This window comes from Microtus pennsylvanicus, chromosome 12, assembly GCF_037038515.1.
Source record: "Microtus pennsylvanicus isolate mMicPen1 chromosome 12, mMicPen1.hap1, whole genome shotgun sequence".
Lineage (NCBI taxonomy): Eukaryota > Metazoa > Chordata > Mammalia > Rodentia > Cricetidae > Microtus > Microtus pennsylvanicus.
The window spans coordinates 11,883,589-11,909,793 of NC_134590.1; the positions used below are offsets into that span (position 1 = coordinate 11,883,589).

A 26,205-nucleotide genomic window follows, 5' to 3' on the forward strand; every position below is an offset into this window, starting at 1 on the left:
TTCCAAATGTATTTATTATCACTTAGTCTTCTTTGAAAGAACATGTGGTTATACAGAAAAAAAATGTCTACAAGTTTTGGTCTCAGAAGTCAACTCAAGTTACTGGTGTAAGAGTCTTCTGTTCATGTGTTGCTTTCACTGGTTAACGAATAAAGAAACTGCTTTGGGCCTGATAGGGTAGAACTTAGGTGGAGAAGACAGAACTGAATGCTGGGAAGAAGGGCAGAGTGAGAGACATCATAGATCTACGGCCTGAGACAGACACTGGTTAGAATCTTGCTAGTAAACCACAGTCACGTGGAGATACAGAGATTAATAGAAATGGGTTAAATTAAGACATAAGAATTAGCCAATAAGAAACTAGAGCTAATGGGCCAAGCAGTGTTTTAATGAATACAGTTTCTGTGTGGTTATTTCGGGTGTAAGCTAGCTGGGCAGCAGGGACAAAGGGCCCCCTTTCCTTGTAATAAGTTACATTCTACGTAAAAGAGAAACTATCGGTTAATCTAAGCGTACTTTCTATAGCAGAGTTTGGCATGTTGTGTCTAGAGTTTTAGGAGGATTTAGATAAAGCTTCAAGGAGGAAGGAATGCTTTGAGCACCACTTGCCACTATAACAACCTGCTTTTGAAAAAGGCAGAAATACTTTCCCCAAAGAAGAGGAGTACCAGATAGAAAGGAAAGTTTCTGGGCAAACAAGTGGCGGTAGAGAGGACAAATAGAAGAAGCTTTCTAATTTACTAGTTTAGTTTTAAATTTTGTGTACTTATTTACATTAGGGTCTAACTAGGTAGCCCTGCGCTCACAGAGACCTGTATGTCTCAGAGTACTGGGATTAAAGGCATGCACCACCAGGCCCAGCTCAGGTCTTATCTACTTGTTCCCCCCTGTATATATATAGATAGCTTCTGAAGCACAGCTTTGAAAATCCTATGATGTTAGTAGTATACAGTATTAAAATAGTGGATTTTATTGATTGGATAGTATGTTGGCCACCTCCCAGATGCACTGAGGCATGAAATATGTATTTTGGTAGTAATGATGGCCTGGCTAGAACATATAGCTGAACTACAGCGAAGTACTATGGAGAGTGCTGATGATACAGGATCAAGGTGCAGAATAGTGATCAAGGGCTTGAACCAGATAGTATATATATATATATATATATATATATATATATATATATATATATGGATAAGGAAGACCGTAGTGATATTTTGTTTGCGTTTTAACAAATAAAGTTTGCCTGAAAATCAGAGTGCAGAGCTAAGACACTGCAGAGGTAGCACACACATTTAATCCCAGTACTTGGGAGTCCCATGCCTTTAATCTCAGCACTAGGGAGGTGGAGAAGGGAGAAGACAGGAGCTCATGGCAGTCTGAGGTTTGGTGGAGACAGATGGGTCTGGAGATGCAGTCTGAGGACAGGATCGCTCCTTTGGTCTGAGCATTGGTAGAGGCAAAAGAACTCTCTGATCTTCAGCATTAATCCTTATCTCCTACTTTGAGTTTTTATTATTAATACCAATTAGAATTCGTGCTGGAGAGGTCATTAAGAATTCTGTTTACCATCTTATGGTAGATGACATATACGCTACAACAATAACAGCAATGAAGCATATTCATCTATTAACAGTTGTGAGTTGGATGTTAAATGTCCCATAGACTCGTGGCTTTAAACACTTGGCTGTTGGTGGTGCCGTTTGAGAAGGTTATGGAATTTCATTGGAGGAAGTGCATCACTGGGGGGAATGTCTTGAGATTTTAAAGCTCAGCCCTACTTCCTTCACTGTGATGCAATGTGATTAGCTTCCCCCTGCTCCTGCTGCCATGATGGACTGTATCTCCTTGAACCGTAAGCCAGAAGAAACCCTTCCTCCCTTAAGATGATGCTTGTCAGGTGTTTCATCTTAGCAACAAGAAAAGTAGCTATTACATTAAAGTAGCCGTGTACTGGGTGATAGCCACAGCCAATCTGGAGAAAGGAACAAGGAGAAGGGCAATGGAAAGAGTTGATGAGCCAGGAGAAGGGTGGAAACAATAAGTCACCACCCGTGGATGTACACACCAATGGCAGTTGATACCTTCAAGAAAAATAAGAAACAGTTCATCATACTGGTGCATGCCTGTAATCTGAGCCCTTGGGAGGAGGATGTAGGATTGCCACGACTTCCAAGGTTGTCTGGCTATACAGCAGGCCATCATTCACTATAATGTGAGATCTTGGCTCAAAAACAAACCAGCAAATAACACAACAAACTCCAGGGGCTTGGGCTATAACTCAGTTGGTAGAATGTTTGCTTAGCACACACAAAGTCCTTAGTTTGATCCTTAGGAACCCACAAAACCCGACATGGAGGCCCAGTCCTATAATCAAAGCACTTGCAAGCAGAATGATTGGAAGTTCAAGGTCATCCTCACTGCATAGCAAATACAAAGCCAACTTGGGTCACACTAACTTCTATTTCCAAACAACAGCGCCCCAAACCCACATTAAAAATGTCAGGTTTTGGGGAGGAAGTGGGAGAAGTGGAAAAAAGGAAAACCATAACCAGGTATGTTATATTAAAAAAAAAACATTTTCACTAAATGAAAAAAAAATAAGTCAGGTGTGGTCTTGCATTTTTGTAAACCCCAGAGCACCAGGAAAAGACAGACAGGTGTATGATTAGGGCTTGCTAGACTATTATCTTAGCCTACTTGGTGAGCTCCAGGCCAAAAAAGCCAACCCAACCAAGCAACCACTAACAAAAATATCCTAGAAACCAAACCCTCCAAAAACACCAACAAACCAATTAGGTACATAGCCATTGAGAAATGACACCTAAGGTTGAAGACGCCCTTGGGCTTCCAAATGCACGTACCACAGAAGTGTGCACATCAGTACATGCAAGGAATGAACACACTTGAACAAATATCAAACCCAAAGTAAAAACACCAAAAAGAAACATAAAAAATAGATTAAGAAAGGAGGAGAGAGGGTGATGTAGATGACAAGAGCACAGAAAATGCAGTTCAGGGAAATATTGACTGTCATTTTACTAAAATATAGTTTGGAAGTCCTGTGAGGAGGTCTGGAAAGTAAAAAAAAAATAATACATATTTGGTGCATTTTGTATGATATGTTCATATATAAGTGGGCACAAGCTCGTGGGTGGAGGCCAGAAGACAACTTCAGCTGTTGCTTCTGAAGTTCTAACCACTGTGTTTCCTTCCCTTTTGCTTGTTTTGTGTTTTTATTTTGGAGTCAGAGTGTTTTGTTGCTTTGGAACTCACCAAGTATACTAGACTGACTGGCCAGTGAGTCCCAGGGATCTGCCTATCTTCCTGCTTTGTGCCACCATACCCAGACCCCCCATTTTTTGGGTACGTTCTGGAGGATCAAACTTGAGTCCTCTATCTTGCAAGGCAAGCACTTTTACTGACTGGACTATCATCAAACACACTACTTATTTCAGAGTTAAAGTCATTTACTTATTTATTTATGGTTCTGGGAATAAAAACTCGGGCCAAGTGAGTGTGACAGTGATATGTCCATGACTACAGTTCAGAGCAAGTTAAAGTTACTCTGTATCCATAAACATGGAGTAAAAATACATTAAACTACCTTACTAACATTTTAACATTTATTTTTATTCATTTATGTATATGTGTTTATCTCTGTGTATGTTTACAATGTGTGTGCAGGTGCCCTTGGAGGCCAGAAAATGTGGCCTTGGATCCCCCGGAGCTAGAGTTAGAAGCCCAGCATAGATGTTGGGAGCAGAACTCAGGTCTGCTTGAAAAGCATCAAGCACTCTTAGCCACCAAATCATCTCTCCAGTCCTATTTTACTAATTATATCTTAAATAAATCTAAATGTGAATTTTCTTAAAAGTTATGAACTTGTTGCTATAAACATAAGTAATAAAACCAATAAAATAAAATTAGTCAAATAGTAGTAATTTTGTTTAAAAAAACATGAAATCTTTGCTTTTGAGTAAGTTGTTGAACAGAATTTGATAGCAGTAGGATACCAATGAAAACATGGATGAGAAGATTTATTCAGATAAAATGTTTCAAATGCTAATTTGGAACAAATCACAGAACAAGTACGTTCTTCACTGAGAAAGAATGAACCAATTCTGCAATCATATAAACAAAATTTCTATTAAGGCAATTTGGCCTAAAAATTTTTCTTAAGAAACTTAAATTGGATAAACTACCCCTTCTTGTTTTTAAGATTTAATTGTGTGTGTGTGTGTGTGTGTGTGTGTGTGAGCACATGCGTGCGCCTATGAACACTCATCCTTGGAAGCCAGAAGAGGGTGTTGGATCTCCTGGAGCCCGAGTTACAGGATATGGATTGTAGGGACAAGTACAGACAGGGCTTTTAATGATTGAGCCACATCTCTAGCTCCAAAAGCTCTTTAAAAGGAACACTTTTAATTTTCATTGACACATAATTGTATTTATTTACAGAATACATTTCTTTAAGTGTATACATTGTGTGCTGATTAATTCTAGAAAATTAGTTTACCCATCACTATGAATAGTCAACAAGGAAATACAAATTAGAAACAAATGAGATAACATCAACAAACTCAGTATGCCAAAGACAGATCTGTACTCCGGTGTTTATTACAGCTCCATTCCCAATCGCCAAGGCAGAGGTTTTTCTATTTTATTCTAATTTATAATTTTTTTAAAAAGGTAAAACCTGACAAACATGAAAAACACCCAACAAGTTTTCTTTTATTGAGACAGGATCCCACTCTGTAGTCACGGTAGGCCAAGAATGTTGACCAGGCTGCTGGCCCTTTGCCTTGAACTTGCAGCAATCCTCCTGCCTCTGCCTCCTGAGCTCATAAGCATGCACCACCACCTCTGTTCTATAAAAATTTTTTAAAAATGGTCAGGGAAACCAGTACAGTGGCAGAACGCTGTAAAGTTAGCACTCAGGAGAGAGGAGGAGAGTTGAAGGATAGCCTGGGGAGTGCAGGGAGATTGTCTCTGTTCTAACATCTAGAGCTATGGATCAGATCTTAGCTCACTAGTCTGTTGGGGTGGTGGTGTTCAGCCTTTAAAGCACTCGGGAGCCAGAGGAAGCAGATCTCAGTGAGTTCGAGGCCAGCCTGATCTACAAAGCGAGTTCCAGGACAGGAAGGACTGTTACACAGAGAAAGCCTGTCTCAAAAAACCAACCAACCAAAAAAAAAAAAAACAAAAAACAAAAACCAGCTGGAAAGAAAGGATGCTGGAGGCCTTGTAAATCCCTGGATAGAGTTCCCAACATGCCAAGGATGGGATATGTGTCCAAATTAGTCTTTTACTTTTGTTTGTAGAGAGTCAATATACTTGCTATCTTACAGAAAATACCTCTGTGCGTAGAGATTATCTGAATGTGACTGGATTCAGCTGAGGTTTTAAAAATTATTCATTGACGTTCATGTACTTGTTTTGCTCAAATGTATGTCTGTGTGTCTGGTGCCCAAGGGAGTCTGAAGAGAACATCAGATCCCCTAGAAACAGGAGTCACAGATGGATGGTTGTGAGCCTCCATGTAGGTGCTGGGTATCAAACAGGTCCTCTGGAAGAGCATCCTGTGCTCTTAACCACTGAATCATCTCTCCAGCCCCCACCTCCAATGGAGCTTTTAATAAAAACATTATTTACCATTTACACTCTAAATTCTAAAGGTTCTAATTAACCCCCTTGCCCCCAATGCTGTGAAACATTTACTACTTAAATTTAGACACCAGCAACGAACATTTACCTACGAAAGTCTGGGCCTCAAGATTTATTAGTGCTTTTTAAAAATCCACAATGGCCCTCTCCCTTCTCCCTGTACTATTTCTATTACAGCAGCGGTGACGGGTAGTATCAGATGGCTGAGGTAAAAATGTCAGTGCTTCCAACCTGTCCTTCTAGGCATTGTTCGATAATTTGTGTCACCTTTCATTTTTGGCTCGTTTTCTGAGAACTTCCTGTTTATGTGTCAGCTTCCCCTGCCAGGACTGTGAGGTACTATACATGTTTGTCTCTCCAGGGCTGGGAGCGACATACCACGCCTGGCATGTATGTTTGCTTATTGTATATGAGCTAGAAATCCATCTAGAGGTGTTTGAAGACGGGCAAGACATGTAAGTATCACATTTATCTGACTTAAATTTTGAAGGATTTACTTATCTTTTTCAACATTTGATAGTAGCTCTACTTTGCGGGTATGTGTCAAGAAATTTGATGGCAAATAAGGTTTAGCGAAGGCAGGTTCACTGACTGCCCTGGCCTCCTGAAGTCACTTGTTTGACTGTGCTGTTTACAGAGCTAAAGATTACTAATTATTGTATTTTTGTCAGCCTCAACTAAAATAGTTGGGATTGAATAGACTTCTTGCAGAATTTAAGACTATTTTAACACCTTTTACAAAAGGTGTGTATGTGTTTGGGGGTGGGGGTGGGGGCTGTTGCTAGCCAGGGAAGAAGAAACTGAACAAGGATGGAAAAACAACAGGTAGCTTGTAGGTCTTTTTGGCCCAGAGGGGCTTTTTTAGTCATTCACACTTCCTGGTGACAAGATGAAAAGGGCAGTTCAGTTTTTCATAAATGATTTGCATTTTAATCACATCCCTTTTCTCCCCTCGCAAGCGATAAAGGCTTTAAACACTCAGCAACAGGGCCTGATGTAAGCTGCAACCACACACGGTTGCTTTAGTGGGCTAAATAGAACGTTTTTCTCGCGGATAAAATGTGTTGAACGGTGTAAACACCTCTGGACCATCCTCGGCAAATACCCAGCCCAGAGCCACGCACCGGCAGGGACGGAAAGTGCAAATCCAAGGCGGCGTTCTGTCGTGAAGAGCAGATGCAACTGGCTTCTTGGTCTGTTGGTGGAAAAACCTTCAAGTGGCAAAACACATCCCTCCGAACTTAAAATAGCAAGCTCCATTCACGCGGCAACCAATAATATTTCTAGTTTACCCTTAAATGTTTTCATGCCGTAACTGCCGCAAACTGCCAAATACAATTTTATCGCGAGAAGGGAGGCTTTAAAAATAGGACGGGGTTATCGCAGAGCGTCTAGAGGGTTTTAAATTCACCTCCCGCCACGTAACTTAGATACGCTACCTGTTAAAAAGGAAAAGAAGGAAAGAAACCCACTGCGGACGTGAGAAAACATTTCCTTGGGTCACTTCGCCTCACCTGCCATCTCCTTAACCAGCTAGAACGCCCTGGGCTCTGCAGTGGGCCTGCGTGGGGCGAGCGTGGTGGTGGTGGGGGGATCAGTGCGGAGTCCACGCAGGTCCCCGCGTGTCTTCCCGCATGCCCGTCAGCACCGAGGTCCTGATAATCCTACAAGTCTCCTCAGCTCAATCTAATCAGGGAGAATTTTTATTTTTTCCAAAACACCACCGGCGGGGGCGAGGAAGGAAGCCAGCTAGGGGCTCGGCCGCACCGCGCGCACGCGCACCTCCCGCAGCGCGGTGCCGGAGCCCCGCCCCTTCCCGCCGTCACCCCACCCCTCGGCGCTGGGGAGTGACTGACTCCCGCCAGCCCCTCCACGTCAATCAACCTCCTCCTCCTCGCACTCTCTGCACCTTGTTATTAATCTCCAAAGCGGTAGCGCCCGGACTCCTCTCCCCCGGCCCTCGGGGGTGTGAGCGTGTGTGTATTAGAGCGAAGGCACCGAACGCTCGCGTCTCTCTCTTTTCTCTCTTTCTCCCTCTCTCGGCTCGGCCCGGCCTCGGCAAGCAAACCCGGCTCGGCGGCAGCAACCCCCGCAGCGGCGGCCGCCTCAGCACAGGAGAAGGCCAAGGCCAAGGCCGGGCTCCGCGAGGCTCTCGCAGCGGCGGCTCGCCGCGTCTCCGGCGCCTGGCGGGGCCCTCTCCTGCGCGGCGCGGCCGGGCCCGCGTCTCCCCTCACCCCGTCCCCGTCCCGATCCGTCTGGTCTCCGCTCCCCTCGGCCTCCGTCCGCCGCCTCGGTGGTTCCTCAGGCGGCCCGGCCCGGCCCGCCCGCCCCGCGTCCCCTCCGGCCGGTGCCTCTCCCCCCGGCGGGCTGCCTGCATGTCTTTACTGCCCTCAGCCCCGCCGCCACCGCCGCCGCCGCCTCCCCCGCCGCCGCAGCCCCAGCAGTCGCCCCGCCGCCGCCGTCGCCGTCGCCGCCCGGACCCTGGCGCGCTGAATGCAGGTGAGGAGAGGGGCGCGGGCCTGGGCGGCCGGCTCGGCGCGCTCGCCTTCCGGGGCCCGGCCTCCCGCCGCCGCGGGCCCTTGGGGCGAGCGGGCGGGCGGGCGTGGGTGTTTGTGTTTGCGTCTGAGGTGTGGAGGGGAGCATCTGTGGGGGCCTGGTGCGCGCGCGCGTGTTTGTGTGTGCGCGTGTGTGTGGTGTTTCCCCTGCCGCGGGGAAATGGCTGCTGTTGCTCGTCCTGGGCCCGCGGAGGAGAATGAGGTAGAGTGTTTTCCGCGCCCCGGAGTAGGACCGGGAGTGGAGCGAGGGGAAGTGAGGTGGGCGAGGGACGTACGTGTGTGGGTGTGTGAGTTGGGACTTTGGCGGGCGGGAGGCGGCCCCGCGCGAGTGGGTGTGCGTGTGTGCGCGCGTGTGTCTGTGAGTGTGGTGGCGGGAGCCGGCCCGCGTCGCCTCGGGGCGCGGGTTCCCGGCCGTGTGCGTGTGGGGAGGGGGCCGGCGGGCGTCGGGGGACCCCTGAGCGGCGTGGTCCTCCCGCTTCGAGGCCCGGAGCTCGGGAGCCTCGCAGGTGAGAAGCGCTCGGCGGGGCCCCGCGGCGGGCGGCGGATGCGGGAGGGAGCGCGGCCCCCGCGGCGGGCGGCGGGCGGCGGGGTCTCGGGCCGCGCTGCCCGAGGCTGCGGCCGCGGCAGGAAGCGCGCCGGCCTGCAGCGCGGCCTAACCGTCTTCGCGCCCGCCCGCCCGCCGGCCTCCCGCCCGCCCGCCCGCCGGCCTCCCCAGACGCTCCCGGGACGCCGTGCTCGCGCGGGCCCTGGGCGCTGCCCCGGGCCTGGCCAGGTGAGGGTCGGGGGCGGGACACGCGGGTGGCGGTCGCCTGGGCCGTCCCCACGGCTCCCGAGGGGAGACGGAGGCAGATTGGGGCGTTCGAACTGCAGGCCTTTCCCCGGCTGGCGGGGGGGACCCCGAGGGAAAGTGAATCCAAACAGTCCATCTCGGAAGACGGGCTCCTCGGAGCCCCCCTCTCCGCCCTTCCCCGAAGGCTGCGTGCGGGGCGAGCCCGAGTAAAGACGTCTTTGTTGTTGTTGTTGGAGATCACTTTAGCGTTGGCCAGATTTGTTTTTTTTTTCCCCCTAACGCGAAGGGAGAGAATCACCCAGGAAAGGCGGGGGCAGGAAGGGGAACTGGCCTTCGTGGCCTGTGCTGCTGGTGGGGTCGGATCGATCTGGGGAATTTGAAATTGCTCCTGCCCTGCCTCCTGGAGGGAAAGGCGTGGACACTTGGATCTGAGGAGGTCGCCAAGGAAGAGGAAGTTCCCCGAGCTGTCACCTTCGCCGGGCCAGCTTATGTAGCTTAGGCCGTTTAGGGGGATTGTGCTCAGGAGTTTAGCTGAGCCGCGTGTACACAGGGGCAGCCCAGCCCAGCGCCCTGAGATGCTACCTCATCCTCTCGGGGTCTCAGTTGCCCGTCAGCATAGCCCTCCCTGGACAACCAAACATGCTTTCCTCAAGTCTCCCCGACCTAGACCAAGCGGCTTCCCGGGGTGCTCCTGGAAAGCTATTTTAGAAGGACCAAGTCAGAAAACGGACCTAAAGGTAAACCTGCTGATAGACGGAGTGCTTCGCAGAACTATTTATAAACGGCCTCTGATTGCCTTGCCCATTTACCTCACTGTCTTTACAGGGGTGCTTACTTAGCCCACACAGTTAGACCTTGCCTGTGGGTGGAGTCCCAGGACAGATTGGATGCTTTTAGGCTGTGGTCAGTGTGATGGCCAGAGACTGCTCTTTCTGAACCTGGTCTCACAAAGAAACAGTATGTTGTTCGCTGGGAAGCTGGGGGTGGGGGAGAGGAGGAGTTAAAGCTGTTTTCTATTACCGGCACTTGAAGAACAGCCTGATGTGTGCAGTTCAATGGAAAAGCTCTTTAACTTTTACAGACCTATTAGAACCATGGCCATGAAATTCGTATTTGTTTTCGTATTCTTTTTCTCATTAGAATATCTAGAGGTGTTTGTTTGTTTTTAATCTTTTCAGTAAGGCTGTAAGACTAGGATGAGAAAACATGCGTGGCACGCATTTTTAAGTCCAAATACTCATTAATTACCTAGAACGATTGCTTAACTGACTTAGGGACCAAGAAAATACAGCTGGGGATGTAGCTTTGTGTACAACTCACCTTGCATGTGTGAAGCCCTGGGTTTGGTTTCCAACACTGAAGGGCAAAAGAAGTATTTTTTTTTTAGGCCTTCGAGATATAGAAAGTGTTTGTGAGCATATGAGATGTACTTTTTCTAGAAATAAAGTTTTCATTGGAGCTTTACGTGTGAGTTTATGGTAAATAGCTGTATTTGATGTGCTTACTATTTTTGAATAGTCCCTTAGTTTAATTACTTAAGAATTTTTGTAACCCTGGGATATCCCCAGGGGGAGGATTCTAAGTTCTGTACATGTCTGAATGCAATCAAATGTTAAAATGGATCAGAGAACTAGAATTGTGTCTTTTATAAAAGTGTTCTTCCAGTTCATGTTATTAATTCTGGTAAATAAAACCTTTAGGAGTCCCTTTCTGAGTGTCAGCAAAGCTTTTCTACCGTCTTATGATAATTTGCTATTTCACATTATTTTGTATAGAGTGATAAATGTGTTAGTCATTGAATTTTAAGTTTTTTTAAATTTAATTTTGATTTATGTTTTGGGAAAACCGTAATAGTGAGGAGTATAAAGTAAAGCCAGGAAAGATTAAAAGAATCGCAAGTTTTAAAATTGCTTGCTTCTTAAAAATTTTTTGAGGGGCTTGCCCTGTGAGGTAAGCTTACCTCAGACTTATCCTCCTCCTGCCTCAGCCTCCTTATGCAGTTATAGGCAGTTGCCATTTTACTTGGTTCTAATTTAAGGTGCCCCTCTTTCTTTTTTTGGGATGGGGGTGAAGACAGAGCAGTGAGAATGTGGGAATAATTTCATTAAGAGTTAAGTTCATGTCTCTTGAAAAATTACTAATTATGAGGTTAGAGAGGCAGCTGAGCGACATAGTGCTACACAGAGGGCCAGAGTTGTACTCCCAGCACCCATGTTGGGCAGCTGATAACTGATGCCAGCTCTATGGGATCTGACACTCTTCTGGCTTCCGCATAATTATTTATAGACACACACACTTATAATTAAAAATAAAAAATGGTTCTTAGAAACATCAGTGCCTCTAGTTAGATTTTATCTTTGTTTTTAACAATAATCTTAATATATTTTCTAAATTTTGTACATATACAGTGAGGTTTTCTAAAATTTCAAAGAATTCAGTGAAAGTTTTGATATATATAACCAGTGAAAATTATATATATGTGCATATATTATATATATATGTTTATAGGGTTAGCTTTATTAGAAGGCAAAACATACTTTGATTTACATAAAACTTTAACATACAAGGTGTTAAGTATCACTGTTGTATTTTCAAAGAAATTTGTTTTGATTTCCCTCTTATCACTCCAGCCCTTTAACCCTTTGTTTTACTCCTGTACCCCTGTCTGATTTCATGTCATGTATGTTCTTTCATGCTTCGTCTCCCTCCTCAGGGTCTCTTTACTCTTTCTTGGAGTCCATTCTAGTATAAGTGGGAATATAAATATCCAACTTTATTCCCACTTATATACATATGTATGCACAAGCTAGACTCTGCATATGAAGAGAGAATGTTGGTTTTTGTCGTTGTGGATTTGTACCAGTTGGCTTAATATGTTTTCCAGGCCACTCATTTTCTTGAAAGTTATTCTTTACAGCTGACTAGAATTTTATTGTGATTGTATACCACATTTTTTTCATTATGGGTATCTAGGCTGATTGCATTTCCTTGCTATCATGAATATAGCTTCAATAAATGTGAATGTGAATGTTTATTACTGTCAGGACATAGAGTCTTTTGAGTAGACATATATAGGAGTGATAATAGCTGGATCATATGGCTGCCCTGTTTTTAATTTTTTTGAGATAATTTCTATACTGGCTGTACTAGTTTACACTCCCACCCGCAGTGAGTAGGTATTCCTCTATCCTCACATCCTCTTCAGTCTGCTTTGATTATAGGTACATGCCTATAATTTCACCCCTTGTGAGGCAGAGGCAGAACCCTGTAGTTCAGGTCAGTTCAGGCTGACAAACCAAACCAGCCCTCCCCGAAAACAAAAAAGGAAGCCCCCTACTCCAAACAAACAAAAGAGCCAAGTATGCGGATAGTTTATTTTTAACTGGAAATATTCATCCTTTTTGTTTAAACTAAAGAAATTACAACAAAATCAAGGTGGAATATTATTAGATTTTGAAAGGTGGTCTAAAGGAATTTTAAACAACCTTTCCAGAATATTCATTATAAACACCTTTAATTAAGAGGGATTAAAATATTTAGAAATTTCTGTCTTCACTGCTAATGCTGATTATGGCAATAACTTTACCATAAAATTTTAGTGCTTTAACATGCAGAAGTTTGAATGTACTGGTTAGCATGGTTGTCTTGTGGTAACCTACTTTTAGTGCACCTTATGTTTTGTGACTCCTCCATTCCTAGGATCTTGGATTCTGTTTATTGCTCACAGACTATTTCTTAAGAACTGAAAGGGACATTTCCTCAAATTTCATTGGCAATAATTTGTTATAGAGCATTATTTAAATACACCAAATGTGGAAAATAACCCTGGATGGAAATAAGTTTATTCTTGCTACAGAGGGCTTCAGGGTATTAGTTTAGATGATAGTATATATGTAATGATATTTTGTTTCTGATCTAACAAATAAAGCTTGCCTGAAAATCAAGTGTAGAGCTAAGCCACTAGTTAGACAAAGAGTCCAGGCATTGGTGGCACACACTTTTAATTCCAGCACTGGGGAGACAGGCAGACGGAGCCCTGTGAGTTCAAGTCCACCCTGAGCTACATGAGATTGAATCTGAGAAACAGCTCACACAAAGATGATACCAGCACTTGGGATCACAAGCCTTTAATCCCAGCACTAGGAAGTTGGAGTGATAGGGCTGGGCAGAGAGAGGAATATAAGGTGGGAGAAGACAGGAGCTCACATGCAGTCTGAGGACTCAGGGACAGGATCACCCTTTCTTTCTGAGGCTCTGGTAGAGGTAAAAGGTCTCTCTTGTGGCTGACTGCTCTGCTTCTCTGATCTCCCAGCTTTCACTCCCTGATGTCTGACTCTGCTCTGGGTTTTTATTAAGACTGAGTAGAATACGTGCAACATGCATACTTGTAAAATTATATCTAAAAGTTATAATACTTAGGAAATCCTTTCCATCTTCAAAGTAAAATTCGAGGGGAAAAGGGTAGGAAAGGAGAGGAAAGGGAATGAGGAGCCACAAGGAGACAGGGACACAACTCTGATGGGAAAGGCTTGAGTGGGAAATGGACTTTACCAACTGTTTAAAGGTTTGCAATTTTATGAGAACTTACAAATTTAGTTGCATTTGGTAGGCATGTCTTTTACTGTGAAATAATTGGTAGTTATTGTGGTTTACTGGGTTCTGGCTGTTTGATTTGTTTCCTATATTTTGAAATCAATTGGAACTGTGAGCCAGAATTCTGAATTTCAGTTTCTGGGGTTTAATTTCACAGAGAACTTTTTTTCCTTTCTAAATTTCTTTTACTATTTTTTTTTTTTACTTCAAAGAAATGTGATTTAGGTGAACCATGCCATATTCTGTTTCCTTTTGCTATTTAGTAATTTTAAAGTTATTAAAATAATATATGTGAGTCTTAATCCAGAAATAACAACAAAGGCATCAAAGTAAACAACAAAAATATAATTATTAATCCATGTTCTATGCTTCACAATGAAAATACTACATCTTTGCTTTACTAACTGCACTAACACTGGACTTCTAGTACATGAAATAGATTTTATCTTTGGGTGACTTCAATTTTAATTGAGTCATAGAGTATTCTTTCATTGCCCAGGAATCTTACAATGTGAAACCTTGACTCATTTGCTTACTTCTTCCCTACGAACTTGACTCTTAGTATTCCTTTACCTTGGTTATGGATCGCATTCATTTCGCCTTTCTCCATTCCTCCCTTCCTCACTCCTTTCCTCTCTTTTATTCTTTCCTTTCCTTCTCTTCCTGCCAGCTCTTCTCCCTCACTCTCTGTCTTACTCCCCTCTGAGGAGGAGTTTTGAGTGGTTCAGTTAATTTCTTTATGGTAAATATTTCTAATGTTTTGCATCTTGAAAACTGGAGCCTATTAGTTGCTAACCAAACCTTTAATCCAGTCTGCAGAGAACATTCTAGATCCACATCATAAGAATAACATAAGAGTAACGTAACAGTGTAAAATTGTTCCAGGTTTGAAAACTCTGAATCAGGACAAGTATTATTTAGCTGGTGTCACATTTAATCGGGGACTTGCTTATATTTATCAGGGATGAGCCTTTGATCCTCATGGCAGAGAGCATGATATCAGGCAAGCAGGTAGCCAAGCAGCAAGTTGGAGAGAGAACACTTACTGGGAATGGTGTGAGACCTCAAAGCCCACCTTCCAGTGACACACCTCTTCCAACAAGGCCACACCTCCTAGTCCTTCCCAGTCCACCAACTGGGAAACATTCAAATACATTCATACAACCATACTGGGCATGGAGACACACCTGAAATCTCAGCAGTTGGAGGACTATGGCAGGAGAGTAGTAAGTTCAAGACAAGGTTCTGCTATATAGCAAGACTCTGTTTATAAAGGAAATAATTTTTTTTTTTGATTTTTCGAGACAGGGTTTCTCCGTAGCTTTTGGTTCCTCTCCTGGAACTAGCTCTTGTAGACCAGGCTGGCCTCAAACTCACAGAGATCTGCCTGCCTCTGCCTCCCGAGTGCTGGGATTAAAGGCGTGCGTCACCACCGCCCGGCGTAGGAAATAATTTTAAAAGGAACCACAAACCCATACCTAGCCAATTAGTATGTATTTATTAATTTTTAAAATGGCTATAAGCTATTGAACTTAGGGGTCTAGGAAATGAAGACATTTAAAGCACAATGTTTTGTGTGTAATAAGCATATGTAATGTTGAAGTTGAACCTAGGGTGCTAAGCATGCTATCTTTGTGTCCTATCACTCACTGAGTTAAAATAGCCTGCTTTTCTTTCCCTCCCTCCCTTTTGGATCAAGTCTTTACTGTGGGATGGAACTAATACTTTTTAGATTACTAAATACCAAGAACTAAGAAAATTCACTCCCACAGACTCTGCACATGTAATCTAAACTAATCTTTCTGAAAATACTGTGATATAGACAGTATGATTCTTAAGAATTTGAGCCATGAGCCCTTCCATGTTGTAGCTACCAGAAATTCATTTAATTTCTCTGTTTCAGTTTCTTCATCTGTAATAAGAAGATAGTAATAGCACTTATCTCAGGGTTAAATACTGATTAAATGATCTAATTCTCATAAAGTGTTTAGAATGATATCTAACAGATCTGATAACTTCAACATATGCTAGCTATTGCAGCTTCTTATTAGTAAACATACAAGTTACTTAACATTCCTGTTTACATTGGGTCATGTTTGACTCCAGAGTCCCTATTATTCCATGCATAGGGCATTTAAGTCTGGTTATAGCAAACAAGTGAATATGCTAACTGACGGTAACATTTAGTGCTGTTACGGACAGTACATAATGTGTTTTAACTTACAGGGATGAGTAAGCAGAGGTAGAAGTCCTTTTTTTCCCCTTTATGATGAAATGAAAGGAAAGCAAGGAAATAGGTTACAGCAACATCCTTATCATTTTCTTACATTCCTTTTGTTCCTTTATATTTGTTATCATCAGATTTTTGTAAATTTTATTGCATCTTCTATTTCATACTTAAAATGTTTCAGCTATAATAATAGTTAATATTTTAATATTTTCTGGTTATACAGTGTGTGCTAGATTGAGTCAGTAGACTTTCAGTAAAGATGTAAATATTTTGATTTTGAGGGTCACATAAGATCTTTATTACATATTCTGTTATTATTATTTTTGTAATTTTAGTTCTTTCACCTGAGGTGGGATTTCACTTTACAGCCCAGGCTATTCTATAACTCAAGACACTCCTCTTGTCTCAATCTATCTAGTATTAGAATTGCAGATGTGAGCCATCATATTCAGCTAAATTTTTTTGTTATTACTTAAAGATATACAAATTTACCTGGGTGGTGGTGGTGCATGCCTTTATCCTCAGCACTCAAGAAGCAGAGGCCGGTGAATCTCTGAGTTTAAGGGCAGTTAGACCTATAGAGGTAGTTCCAGGACAGCCAGGGATACCCAGAGAAACCCTGTCTCAAAAAAACAAAAAGCAAAAAATAAATAAAAATTAGTAACTACTATCAAGTCAGGGGTGTGAGCATTTACTGTCTCTATGTTAGATTTAAATGAAATACCATTTTTCTTTATAGTATTGGTGAGATTGGTATTATTAATCCCTACTGTATATTTTAACGAGAATGCTGAAATTTAACGGATTTCATGATGGTCTATATATTAAGTGGAGGATTGACAATTAGGTTGTTGAAATTTCTAGCCTGTGTTTTCCAGGATGTTTTCCTAGTCTCCTAGAATACAGTGCACATTTCATACCATTATAAGGAAGGCCCAACAAGATCTTTTCTTTGAGTACCTCTCCGGTTTTATTATTTATTCCTCTTTCTTCTCACATATTCCCTAGCTTAGCATAGTGAGTGACTTACAGTCTGCTCTGTGCTTGAAATGTGCCTGCAGTACCTTATACTTTATGACCCCACTGACTGCTTCAATAATTCACCTCAGGTGCTGCTTAATCTGGGAAACCTTATCTGACACTTCCAGGCTTTGCTTTATGACTTTCCTTGTGTGCCTTTAGCATCCTGCCTGTTCCTCTTTGATAAAATTTGCCACAGGGTCTTAAAATTACTTTGTTTATGTCTTGGCTTTGCTTCTAGACTATGTCATTTTGAAACATAAAGATGATGTATACTTCATCTTTGTGACTCAAGTGTTTGAAACATAATAAGAAATATATAATGCTTTGTATATAGTAAGAGATTAGAAAATGTGTATTAAATACATAAGTGTCTTTGTAAGCGGAAATTACATCAACATATATATTTGCAGATGTTAAGTTTTTGGAAAGTCAATTTAACTTCTGGGTAACTTGAATAATAGGAACATGAAGTTAATGGGGCAGATTAAAGCCTGATTTTAAGTGGGATCTGTTTCTACATAAGGGATGTTAGTTTTGTCTTTGGTCATTGACACAGATTTTAATTTTAGAGCAGCAAGTATTTTTAAAATACTTATGTTGAGGTTTTTTTTTACTAATATTTAATTTGAAAGTTATAATGTGGCTTTATTTTAGAAGCATTCATTAATTAACCACACACTTAATTTTACTGGTAGATACTGTATAGCTCCAAAATCTCTTACTTAACCTATACTATTAAAGACTTTGGGAACCATTAGATGATTTGAGCATGTTGATAAAAGTTTAAAGTTTACTCATTCTTTTTCAAACTGTGCTAGGGATGGAAGCTGGGTCTTACACACAGGTGAGCACCTGATTACTGGGATTTATGTTAAAAATATTAACCTGAACGTTTGAAGAAGGCCTAGCTTGAGTTGAGCAACCTGAATACCAGTCCAGCCTGAAAGGTATAGCTTTCATCCTTCAACGAAGAAGCTTATTTTTGCAGCACATGGAGGCCACATGAAAACCACAGCTGATCAGAATGCAAAAAATAAGTGACTGTGAAGTGCTCAACCCCATTGGGCAGATCTGCAATGAAACCCCTATGAAGAGGGGTCAGGAAGATTATAAGAGCCAGAAAACCAGATTGCCTGCTGCAAAGACAGGGCAGGGAAGCAGAACCATGAAATCTCAACAATATGGTTGCCTTAACAAGACCTGCATAATGACAACACCATTCGACATGCCAATATAAATGGATTAATCTCACAAGATCCACTTATGCATGAGGAGCTTTAGGGTACTCTGTGGCTCTGAGAGAGGGAGAAGGAACTTTATCCAGTGACAAGTCCTCTGATAGCCAGTTTAGATATTCAGCCCCAAACACATGTTGATTAATCAAGTAACACAAAATGATGGATACACTATGTATGTATGTATGTATATATATATATATATATATATATATATATATGTATATATATATATATATGAAGTGGAGAAAAAGTAGAAATGATGTAAGTACACTGCTCATGGATGAAATTTTCAGGAAATGAAAATTTTAGTTAGAAGATTAATCTGGTAGACAAGAGGTATCAGTTGGAATGAGAATAAGTTTCTTTTAAGATTTAGAATTAAAATATAATCAATAAATAGGTTTAAAGTGGTGTTGTAGATATAATCAAAATACTGAATGAAATTCTCAAGGAACTAATAAAATAGATTTATGTTGGGATGAAAAAAAGAAAGCTTTCAAGGCACATTGGTTATTTTATATGAAGGAGTAAGTGAGAATATGCCGAAAAGTCGTTTCAGGGAAGGGAATAATGAACTTTGTGTTAGTGGTGGCACAAGTCTTACTCTTAGCATTTGAGAAGCAGAACATCTAGATCTCTAAGTTTGAACCCAGTCTTACCAGTATACTGAGTTCTACTCAGACCAGCTAGGGCTATATAATGAAATCCTGTCTTTAAAAAAAAAAAAAGAGAAATAGATTGCTGCAATCTCTACTGGAGTGGTTTTCATAATTTAGGCCCTTCTTAATTTTGACCGAGTGTCTTCAGTATTGACTTCCTGGCCTGTAAACTTCATAGGTTAACTTTTGCTAGGTTCTGAGAACACCATTGATAGCCTGGAGAAGGCTGTGTTCTTTTGCATAGTAATTGAAGGTAAATGAAAGGAAATAAATTGGATTGAAAAGGAACCTGTTGTGCTGAGTGTTTATCTTATTTGGTATAGAGTGCAAATTAGCATCACTTACTGTTGGTTCTGTTACCACCATATATAGTTGGCTGTAATGGCCCTCACTTGTAATCCAGCACTTTGGAGATGGAGGCAAGAGGATCAGAAGTTCAAGGTTCCTTGGCCACTTAGGGGAGTTCAGGGATATCGTGTGATACATGACACCTTGTCTCAAAAAAAAAGAAAAGAAAATTAGCTCCTCCCCTAAAAATTCGTAACCAAACAAAACTCTTAATTGAAATACCAAAATTAATAAAAACAAATGTGATATGAAAGTGTTTGTACTTTCCTATATTATTACATTATATATAAAACAGTGAAAATATTCTAAGATTTTTGTAACAGCTATATTGTGACATGAATATTAAGTTCTGTTTTTGACAAAGGTCATAGTTACCGCTATCACTACTGTGTAGGTTGTCTAGGTCTCTGAAATCTGTGATACAGTTTCTTCCTGTATACAGTTTCACAGATTCCCTGATATTCATGGACCCCAGGTTAACAATATATGCTTATTGTCTCCTGGATTTTTCTCAACTTTGTGTATTTTTTTGTGTTAGTTATTTACTTTTCTTTACAGATAGTAATAATTTTGTTGCTTTTTGTCTTTTTGAAACTAATATATGCTCCTTTAAAAAGAAAAACTTGAAATGATACTAAAGGGGATCATTTCCTGGTAATTTTTTCTGATAGTAATTAAGACTGTTAGTATAGTATATGGAACTGTTATCTGGGCAATAGGCTTATATAGCCACAGATATTTTACATACAAATAAAAGTAAAATCATATTATATATGTTTTTTATTAAAACACATCACATTAATTTTTTATCCACAGGTATATTTTATACTTTCAAATTTTTATAATACCACTAAAATTTCATGTGCCACATTACAAAATGCTAAATTTCCTGTTTTAAAGTGTTTCTCAATGATTTTAGTATAGCCATATTATAAATATATCACATGCATAGCATATCAATCACAAAAGAAGCCTAATATTGAATATCATCTCTAATTCCCCTTTCTGCTTGCAGCTATGAGCTACTTTCTGGTTGTTTTGAAAAAAAAAGTTCTGTTTTGAGACAGATTTTCATCATGTGTCTCTGGCTGACTTCGAACTCACAGATAACTGTCTGCACCTACCTCCTGAGTGCTGGGATTCATATTTGGTTTTATGGATTGACTGTTTTAGGCATTTAGTGAAAGTGGAAGCATAGACTTGACCTTTTATGTCAGGCTTCTTTCATTTAGCATAATGAATGCTTCAAGAATAAGCCTTTTGGTAACATATAATAGTACTTTTTTTTTGAGACGGAGTCTCCTGTGTCACAAGCTAGCTTCCAAGATGCCAATGGATATTGTGTAGGATGTAACCAAGGATAATCTCGAACTCTGTGTCCTTCTGCCTCTACTTTGCAAGTGTTGCCAGTACAGACATGTGTATCATTATACCCAGTTTATGCAGTGCTGGGGATCAAATTCAGGGCCTTGTATAGGCAATCTTTGTACAACTGATCTACTTGCCTGGTCCTCATGTTTATGGCTAAATAAAATGCCTTTGTTTGCATGTGGATATTTTTGGCTATTCTGAATAATTTTGCTGTAATATTAGTGCATACATATTTGTTGGGGCATACGTTTTAATTTTTTTTGAGTATATTTCTAAGAATGGAATTTCTGGGTCATATGGTAATTCTCTGTATGAGGTTGTGAGTAATGAACATATTTTATATTTCTTTAAGTCATGATTTTTAGTGGCTCCACTTTATTGATACTTCATTAATTTATTCAGTCTCCTGATAGTTGATAATTGAGTTGATTTTTTTGGTGGTTATCAAAGTGAAAATGTATATAATGTCTTTGAATGCTTTTGTGTATGTGTTGTTTGCTTGTGTATGGGGTTGCTCACTTGATGTTTGTGGAGGCCAGAATGTTGGGATGTCTTCCTTGGTTCCCTTCTAGATCCGACACAGGTGCTGGGATCCTGAACTCAGACTTCCATGCTTTCTTAGCAAGCACTCGATTCCATCACCTCCACAGTTCCCATACGCTTTTTTAAAGGATAAATTTCTACAGGTGGATTTGCAGAATTGAAAACTATATAATTTTGATAAACCTTGCCATATTACTCTTTAGATATGTATAAAATTTTACTACCATGGGGGTTGGGGACTGAAAACTCTGTGGTAGAGTGCTTGGTCTCTACCACATTCCTGAGGTCTTGAGTTCTGTTCACAGCACTGAAAAAAAATCACCAGTTTTATAAAAAATGCTTGTTTCTCTAAGCTCTTTTTTTCCCTTCTCATTTTAATTGTTTGTATAGAATGTGATATACATTTTCCCCCAACTCCCCGTCCCTCCTTCCCTCTCTCATTCCACCCTCCCCTGTCTCCAAACTCCTATTCATGTTAATCATTGCTATTCTGAGAACAGGCATATATATATAATATTTTAAAATACTAAGGTTTTTTTTTTTGTCTATGTTTTTGGATGCTTCTGTGATGCTTTTTGACTTGCCTGGTCATGACCCCAAATATTTCTATTGGAATATATACAGTTTTTCTTATATTAAAAACAGCAAAAAAGAATCCATGGTACTGCCACTTATAAATATATATGTTTAAGACAAGGTTTTACTTACTGTATAGGCCTGACTGGACTGAAACTCTTTCTGTGGACCAGACTGGGCTTGAACTCAGAGGTCTATCTGCTTCTGCCTCCTGAGTACTAAAATTAAGGTGTGTGTCCTCAAGCCTGGCTCATCTGTAATAATTATAATGACCTTTGCCTTGTTGAAAAGTTCTCTGTACACTAAGACTGTAACTTGCTTTTCCTGCTTGTTTTTCTAGGAATGAACAGAACTGAACTTAGCATGACTTAGTCAGAGCTTAGATTTTATAGTTAGACTTAATTTATCTTTGACAGTGGTGGGTTTTTATTTGTTAGTTTTGTTTTTTCCATGTTAAAGGTCAAATAATAGGCTACATAAGTATTATTCCTGAGCTTATCTCCAGCACTTAATCTGTGTTTAAATTCCAGTTAATTGCTTCTTGGGCTTTTGGCCAAGATCAAGTGTAGCATCTGTTTTTGTCAGTTTGCTATCTGATGTATTATCTCTCCAGGAACAATATATTGTAACACGAGGGCCGCAAGCCCCAAAGAAAATCACACAGAGATTTCCATAGGTTATAAAACTGATTGGCCCATTAGCTTGGGCAACTTATTATCTCTTGCAGCTTATATTAACCCATTGTTCTTATCTGTGTTAGCCATATGGCTCAATACCTTTTAAAGTTGGGCAGATTACATCTTGCTTCTCGGTGGTCTGGGCAGGAATGGGAGGAATGGGCTTCCTCCTTTCCAGCATTCTCCTGTTCTCATTGCCCCGTCTCTACTTCCTGTCTGGTTGACCCACCTATACTTCCTGCCTGGCCAATCAGCGTTTTATTAAAATACATGATTGACAGAATACAGACAATTCTCCCGCACCAATATATTATATATGTTTTTGGAATAAGTAAATAGAATAGGAACATGTTATGCATTCAGTACATGTATAGACCTGGTATTGCAAGAATAGTAAGCTGTTGGAACTTAAAAAAAAACGAAATTCTGCTTACTCATCATCTGTGGAGTATTGAATGTTTCTCAGCATTTCTGTATATCAATTTCCTTACCTGTAAACTATCAGTTAATATGTAATTCATAATGTTAGTGAAATGAAACATGAGAGCACATACAGATCCATCTAGGCATGTGCTGGGCATTTAGTCATGTCTTCTAACTTATAAACCCCATCTTTCTTTATTTTACTAAAATTGGGTTCAGAAGCTAAGAGTTTCAAGATAGTGTGATCCTCAGTTTTCAAAACTAGGAAAGTCATTTGGAATTAGTACTGATTGGAAAGAGAGCAAATCTTCAGTTAGTAATTAAGTCACTTGGTCTGGATCTGCTTCCGACAGAGGAATCTAAAATAGCTGCAAGACACTTAAGGAAATGTTCAACATCCTTAGCCTTCAGAGAAATGCAAGTCAGAATAACTCTGAGATTCTATCTTACACCTGTAAGAATGGCCAAGATCAAAAACACTGAAGACAAATTATGCTGGAGAGGATGTGGTGTAAAGGGAACACTCCAGCATTGCTGGTGGAAGTGCAAGCTGGTACAGCCCTTTTGAATATCAGTATGGTGATTTCTCAGAAAATTAGGAACCAATAAAGACCTAGCAATACCACTTTTGAGTATGTACCCAAAAGATGCTCAATCGTCCACAAGGACATGTGCTTAACTATGTTCACAGCAGCTTTGTTTGTCATAGCTTGAACCTGGAAACAACCTAAATGCCCCTCGACCAAAGAATGGAGTACTACACAGCAGAAAAAAAAATAACGACATCTTGAAATTTGCAGTCAAATGGATGGATCTAGAAAACATATTGAGCATATTTTCGGTTGTAATACTGGATATGGATTTTGTGTAATTAAGTTTCAAAAATTGATAGCAAATACCGTTCCTTGACTCTACAACTACCTGTTATTCCTAGTATATTAAATGTGTATACTGTTACTGTTTTGTACTAGCTAATGAAACAAAAGTGTAGTTTTTAATAACAGAACTAGACATTTGCTCCTCTGTGACCTTTTATTAGTTTATTATCTAGGTCTAAAATTTGGAAGAACATTATATTTTGTGCACTTTGTTGCTTTTGTAGAGCCAAGAAAACAGAAATTGAAAAAGGTTCTGGGGCGTTTGTAGGAAATGAACAAATAAATTTAATTTCTTCTGATAAGATACAAGTTTCTCTTTCAGTGGCCAGCTTGTTTTTACTTTGGGCCATAGCATGGGAACATTCTTGACTCAGAGCCTTTGTAAGTTCTCAAGTTGTTTATTCTTTTAACCATTTATTTTAGGAGGAACTATTTTCAAGTTTTCCCTTTTTTTTTCTTTTTGCACAAAGCACTGCCTATTGATAGGGGTTTGTATGAGTAGAATGGATATTTTGGTGAGAAATTAATCATGCCCCATTTTCCCTCCCCCAAAGGTTTGATCCTTTTGTTTAGTGTTGTTTCGGATGATTGTGAATCAGCATTGAATCTACTTATCTTTAGAATCTTTTCATAAGCAAATGTGGAACATTTTCCTTTGTGCTTTTTGAATGTTATCCTGGACAGTTTGATTATTGAAAGTTTTCTGTTTTACACTACTCTTTCTAGTGGAGACTAACAGATTTAGATAATGCTTTCCTATGTTCTTGACTTTGGTTCTTAGAAAAGTAATATTAATTTTATTAACTCTTCATATATTACTGTTTTCATCTAACACTGGAACATTTTATAATTTTGTTCATTTCAAAAATATGGGACAATTATTACTGATTATTTTTAGACTTTCATATTTTATATTCAGGGTTTAACTTAAGATATTTTATCAGAAAACTGAAGTGATGAAACGGTTGGTTAGTTAAACTTTCAGCTTTCTTCTTTTTAATTTTTTAAAAGCTTTTATTATATATATTTGTGTTTTGTTATGGGTGTTGGATCTATTGGAAGTGGAGTTACAGACAGTTGTGAGCTGCCATGTCTGTGCTGGGAATTGAACCAGGATCCTCTGGAAGAGTAGTCAGTGCTCTTAATCACTGAGCCATCTCTCCAGCCCAAACTTTCAGTTTTTATACTGTTCTCTAGGAATTGAAACAAACAGTAATTTAAATTACTGTTTCTTTTTTTATATATTTATTATGTATAGAATATTCTGTCTGCACGTATGCCTGCAGGCCAGAAGAGGACACCAGACCTCATTACATATGGTTGTGAGCCACCATGTGGTTGCTAGGAATTGAACTGAGGACCTTTGGAAGAGCAGGCAATGCTCCTAACCGCTGAGCCATCTCTCCAGCCCCTCTGTTTCTTTTTTTTAGGTGCAGTATACTTTTCTTAGTTTATATATGAGATTGTTTTGTTTTAAGGCAGGGTGTTATTATGTGGCCTTGCCTTGACCAAACTCTGTGTGTAGCTTTGAAGTACAGAGATCCGCTTGCCTGTCTCTTGAGTGCTGAGACCACACCTGCCATAGGTAATTGTCTACACACACATACAAAAAAAAATGTGAATTATTATTTAAGTCATTGATTTATGTATGGTCTGAGACAAAGACTGAAAATGGAAGGAAAATAGGAGGAATTTGTATAAATTGTTATGTTGCTTCAGGTTTTTGGTCCCTTTTTTGTTTGAAGACGTTGGGCCAAAAGTAGTTCTGTATACGTCATACCTTTAAGAGGCACTCCTGCAGTTCTGTAGGACACGTCATGCCTTTACAGGCACTCCTGCAGTTCCGTAGGATACGTCATGCCTTTACAGGCACTCCTGCAATTTGTCTTATTTTGGGTCTCTATATAATTTATGGTTGACTTTGTTTATAAGAGCATCTAGAACATCTAGAGATGTTATTATTTCTAAGGTTATCTAAAGAAAAGAACTTGTTAATATATAGGATTGTGTTTGCTGTACATTTTCCAGATTGTACCACCTGTGAATTTAGTGAGATACTTTTCTGTGTGCTTAACTTGATAGTAATTAGCTCTTGTAAGAGAGAACCACTCAGGATGGCTGGATCTTTCCACATCAGTCATTAAGAAAATGTCCTTCAAGCTTGCTTATAGGACAGTATTAAAGAGGCATTTTCTCGATTAAGATTTCCTCATCCCACATATGTCTAGGTTTCTGTCAAGGTCACAAAACCAAGTTGAGGTATTTTCTCAACTGAGGTGTCCTCTTTTCAGATGACCGTATCTAGTTTCTCCAAATTGTTAAAACAAAAAAAAACTTAACACAATATATAAATAACATCTATCATAATCCCTTCTTGTTAAGTTTTATAAAAATGATAAAACATTAATGAAACATGTTTTTCATCCATCCTTATTGTATGTAAGGATTATGTATCATGCGTTTGAATGTAGTTCTATTTGCTTTGCTTAACTGTATATGATCTTAGAATGGAATAATGCCCACAGAATTTACATGTGTAATAAAATAAAGCTTTTATTTTCTGAAAAATTTAAGAAATATTTAAAATAAGCCAAATGTGGTAGAAATCAAATTTATCTCTATGAAAAATTCTTA

General features: G+C 40.4%; 2 protein-coding genes and 1 pseudogene across 6 annotated transcripts in view; 2 read left to right on the top strand and 1 right to left on the bottom strand.

Annotated features, from left to right (window-relative positions):
• Mrpl1 (mitochondrial ribosomal protein L1) overlaps window positions 1-7,464 on the bottom strand; it is a 99,548-nt gene extending 92,084 nt beyond the window's left edge. Inside the window, exon 1 of the mRNA XM_075943392.1 lies at window positions 7,182-7,464. The gene's annotated coding sequence lies outside the window, so the exon portion shown is untranslated. The remainder of the gene's footprint in view (window positions 1-7,181) is intronic.
• The window catches only part of Cnot6l (CCR4-NOT transcription complex subunit 6 like), a 72,250-nt gene continuing 52,061 nt past the window's right edge, over window positions 6,017-26,205 (top strand). Inside the window, exon 1 of one of the 5 annotated variants that reach the window (XM_075943387.1) lies at window positions 6,017-6,122. Coding sequence is in view for 1 of the 5 variants with exons in the window: in XM_075943391.1 (XP_075799506.1) it covers window positions 8,420-8,424 (5 nt within the window). In the remaining 4 variants the exon portion in view is untranslated. Of the gene's footprint in view, window positions 6,123-7,667; window positions 8,167-8,304; window positions 8,425-8,574; window positions 8,729-8,975; window positions 8,995-26,205 lie in introns of those variants that run through there. The other 4 variants (XM_075943389.1, XM_075943391.1, XM_075943390.1 and 1 more) reach the window with 4 other exon arrangements.
• Window positions 22,127-22,242, top strand: LOC142833237 (U2 spliceosomal RNA; annotated as a pseudogene).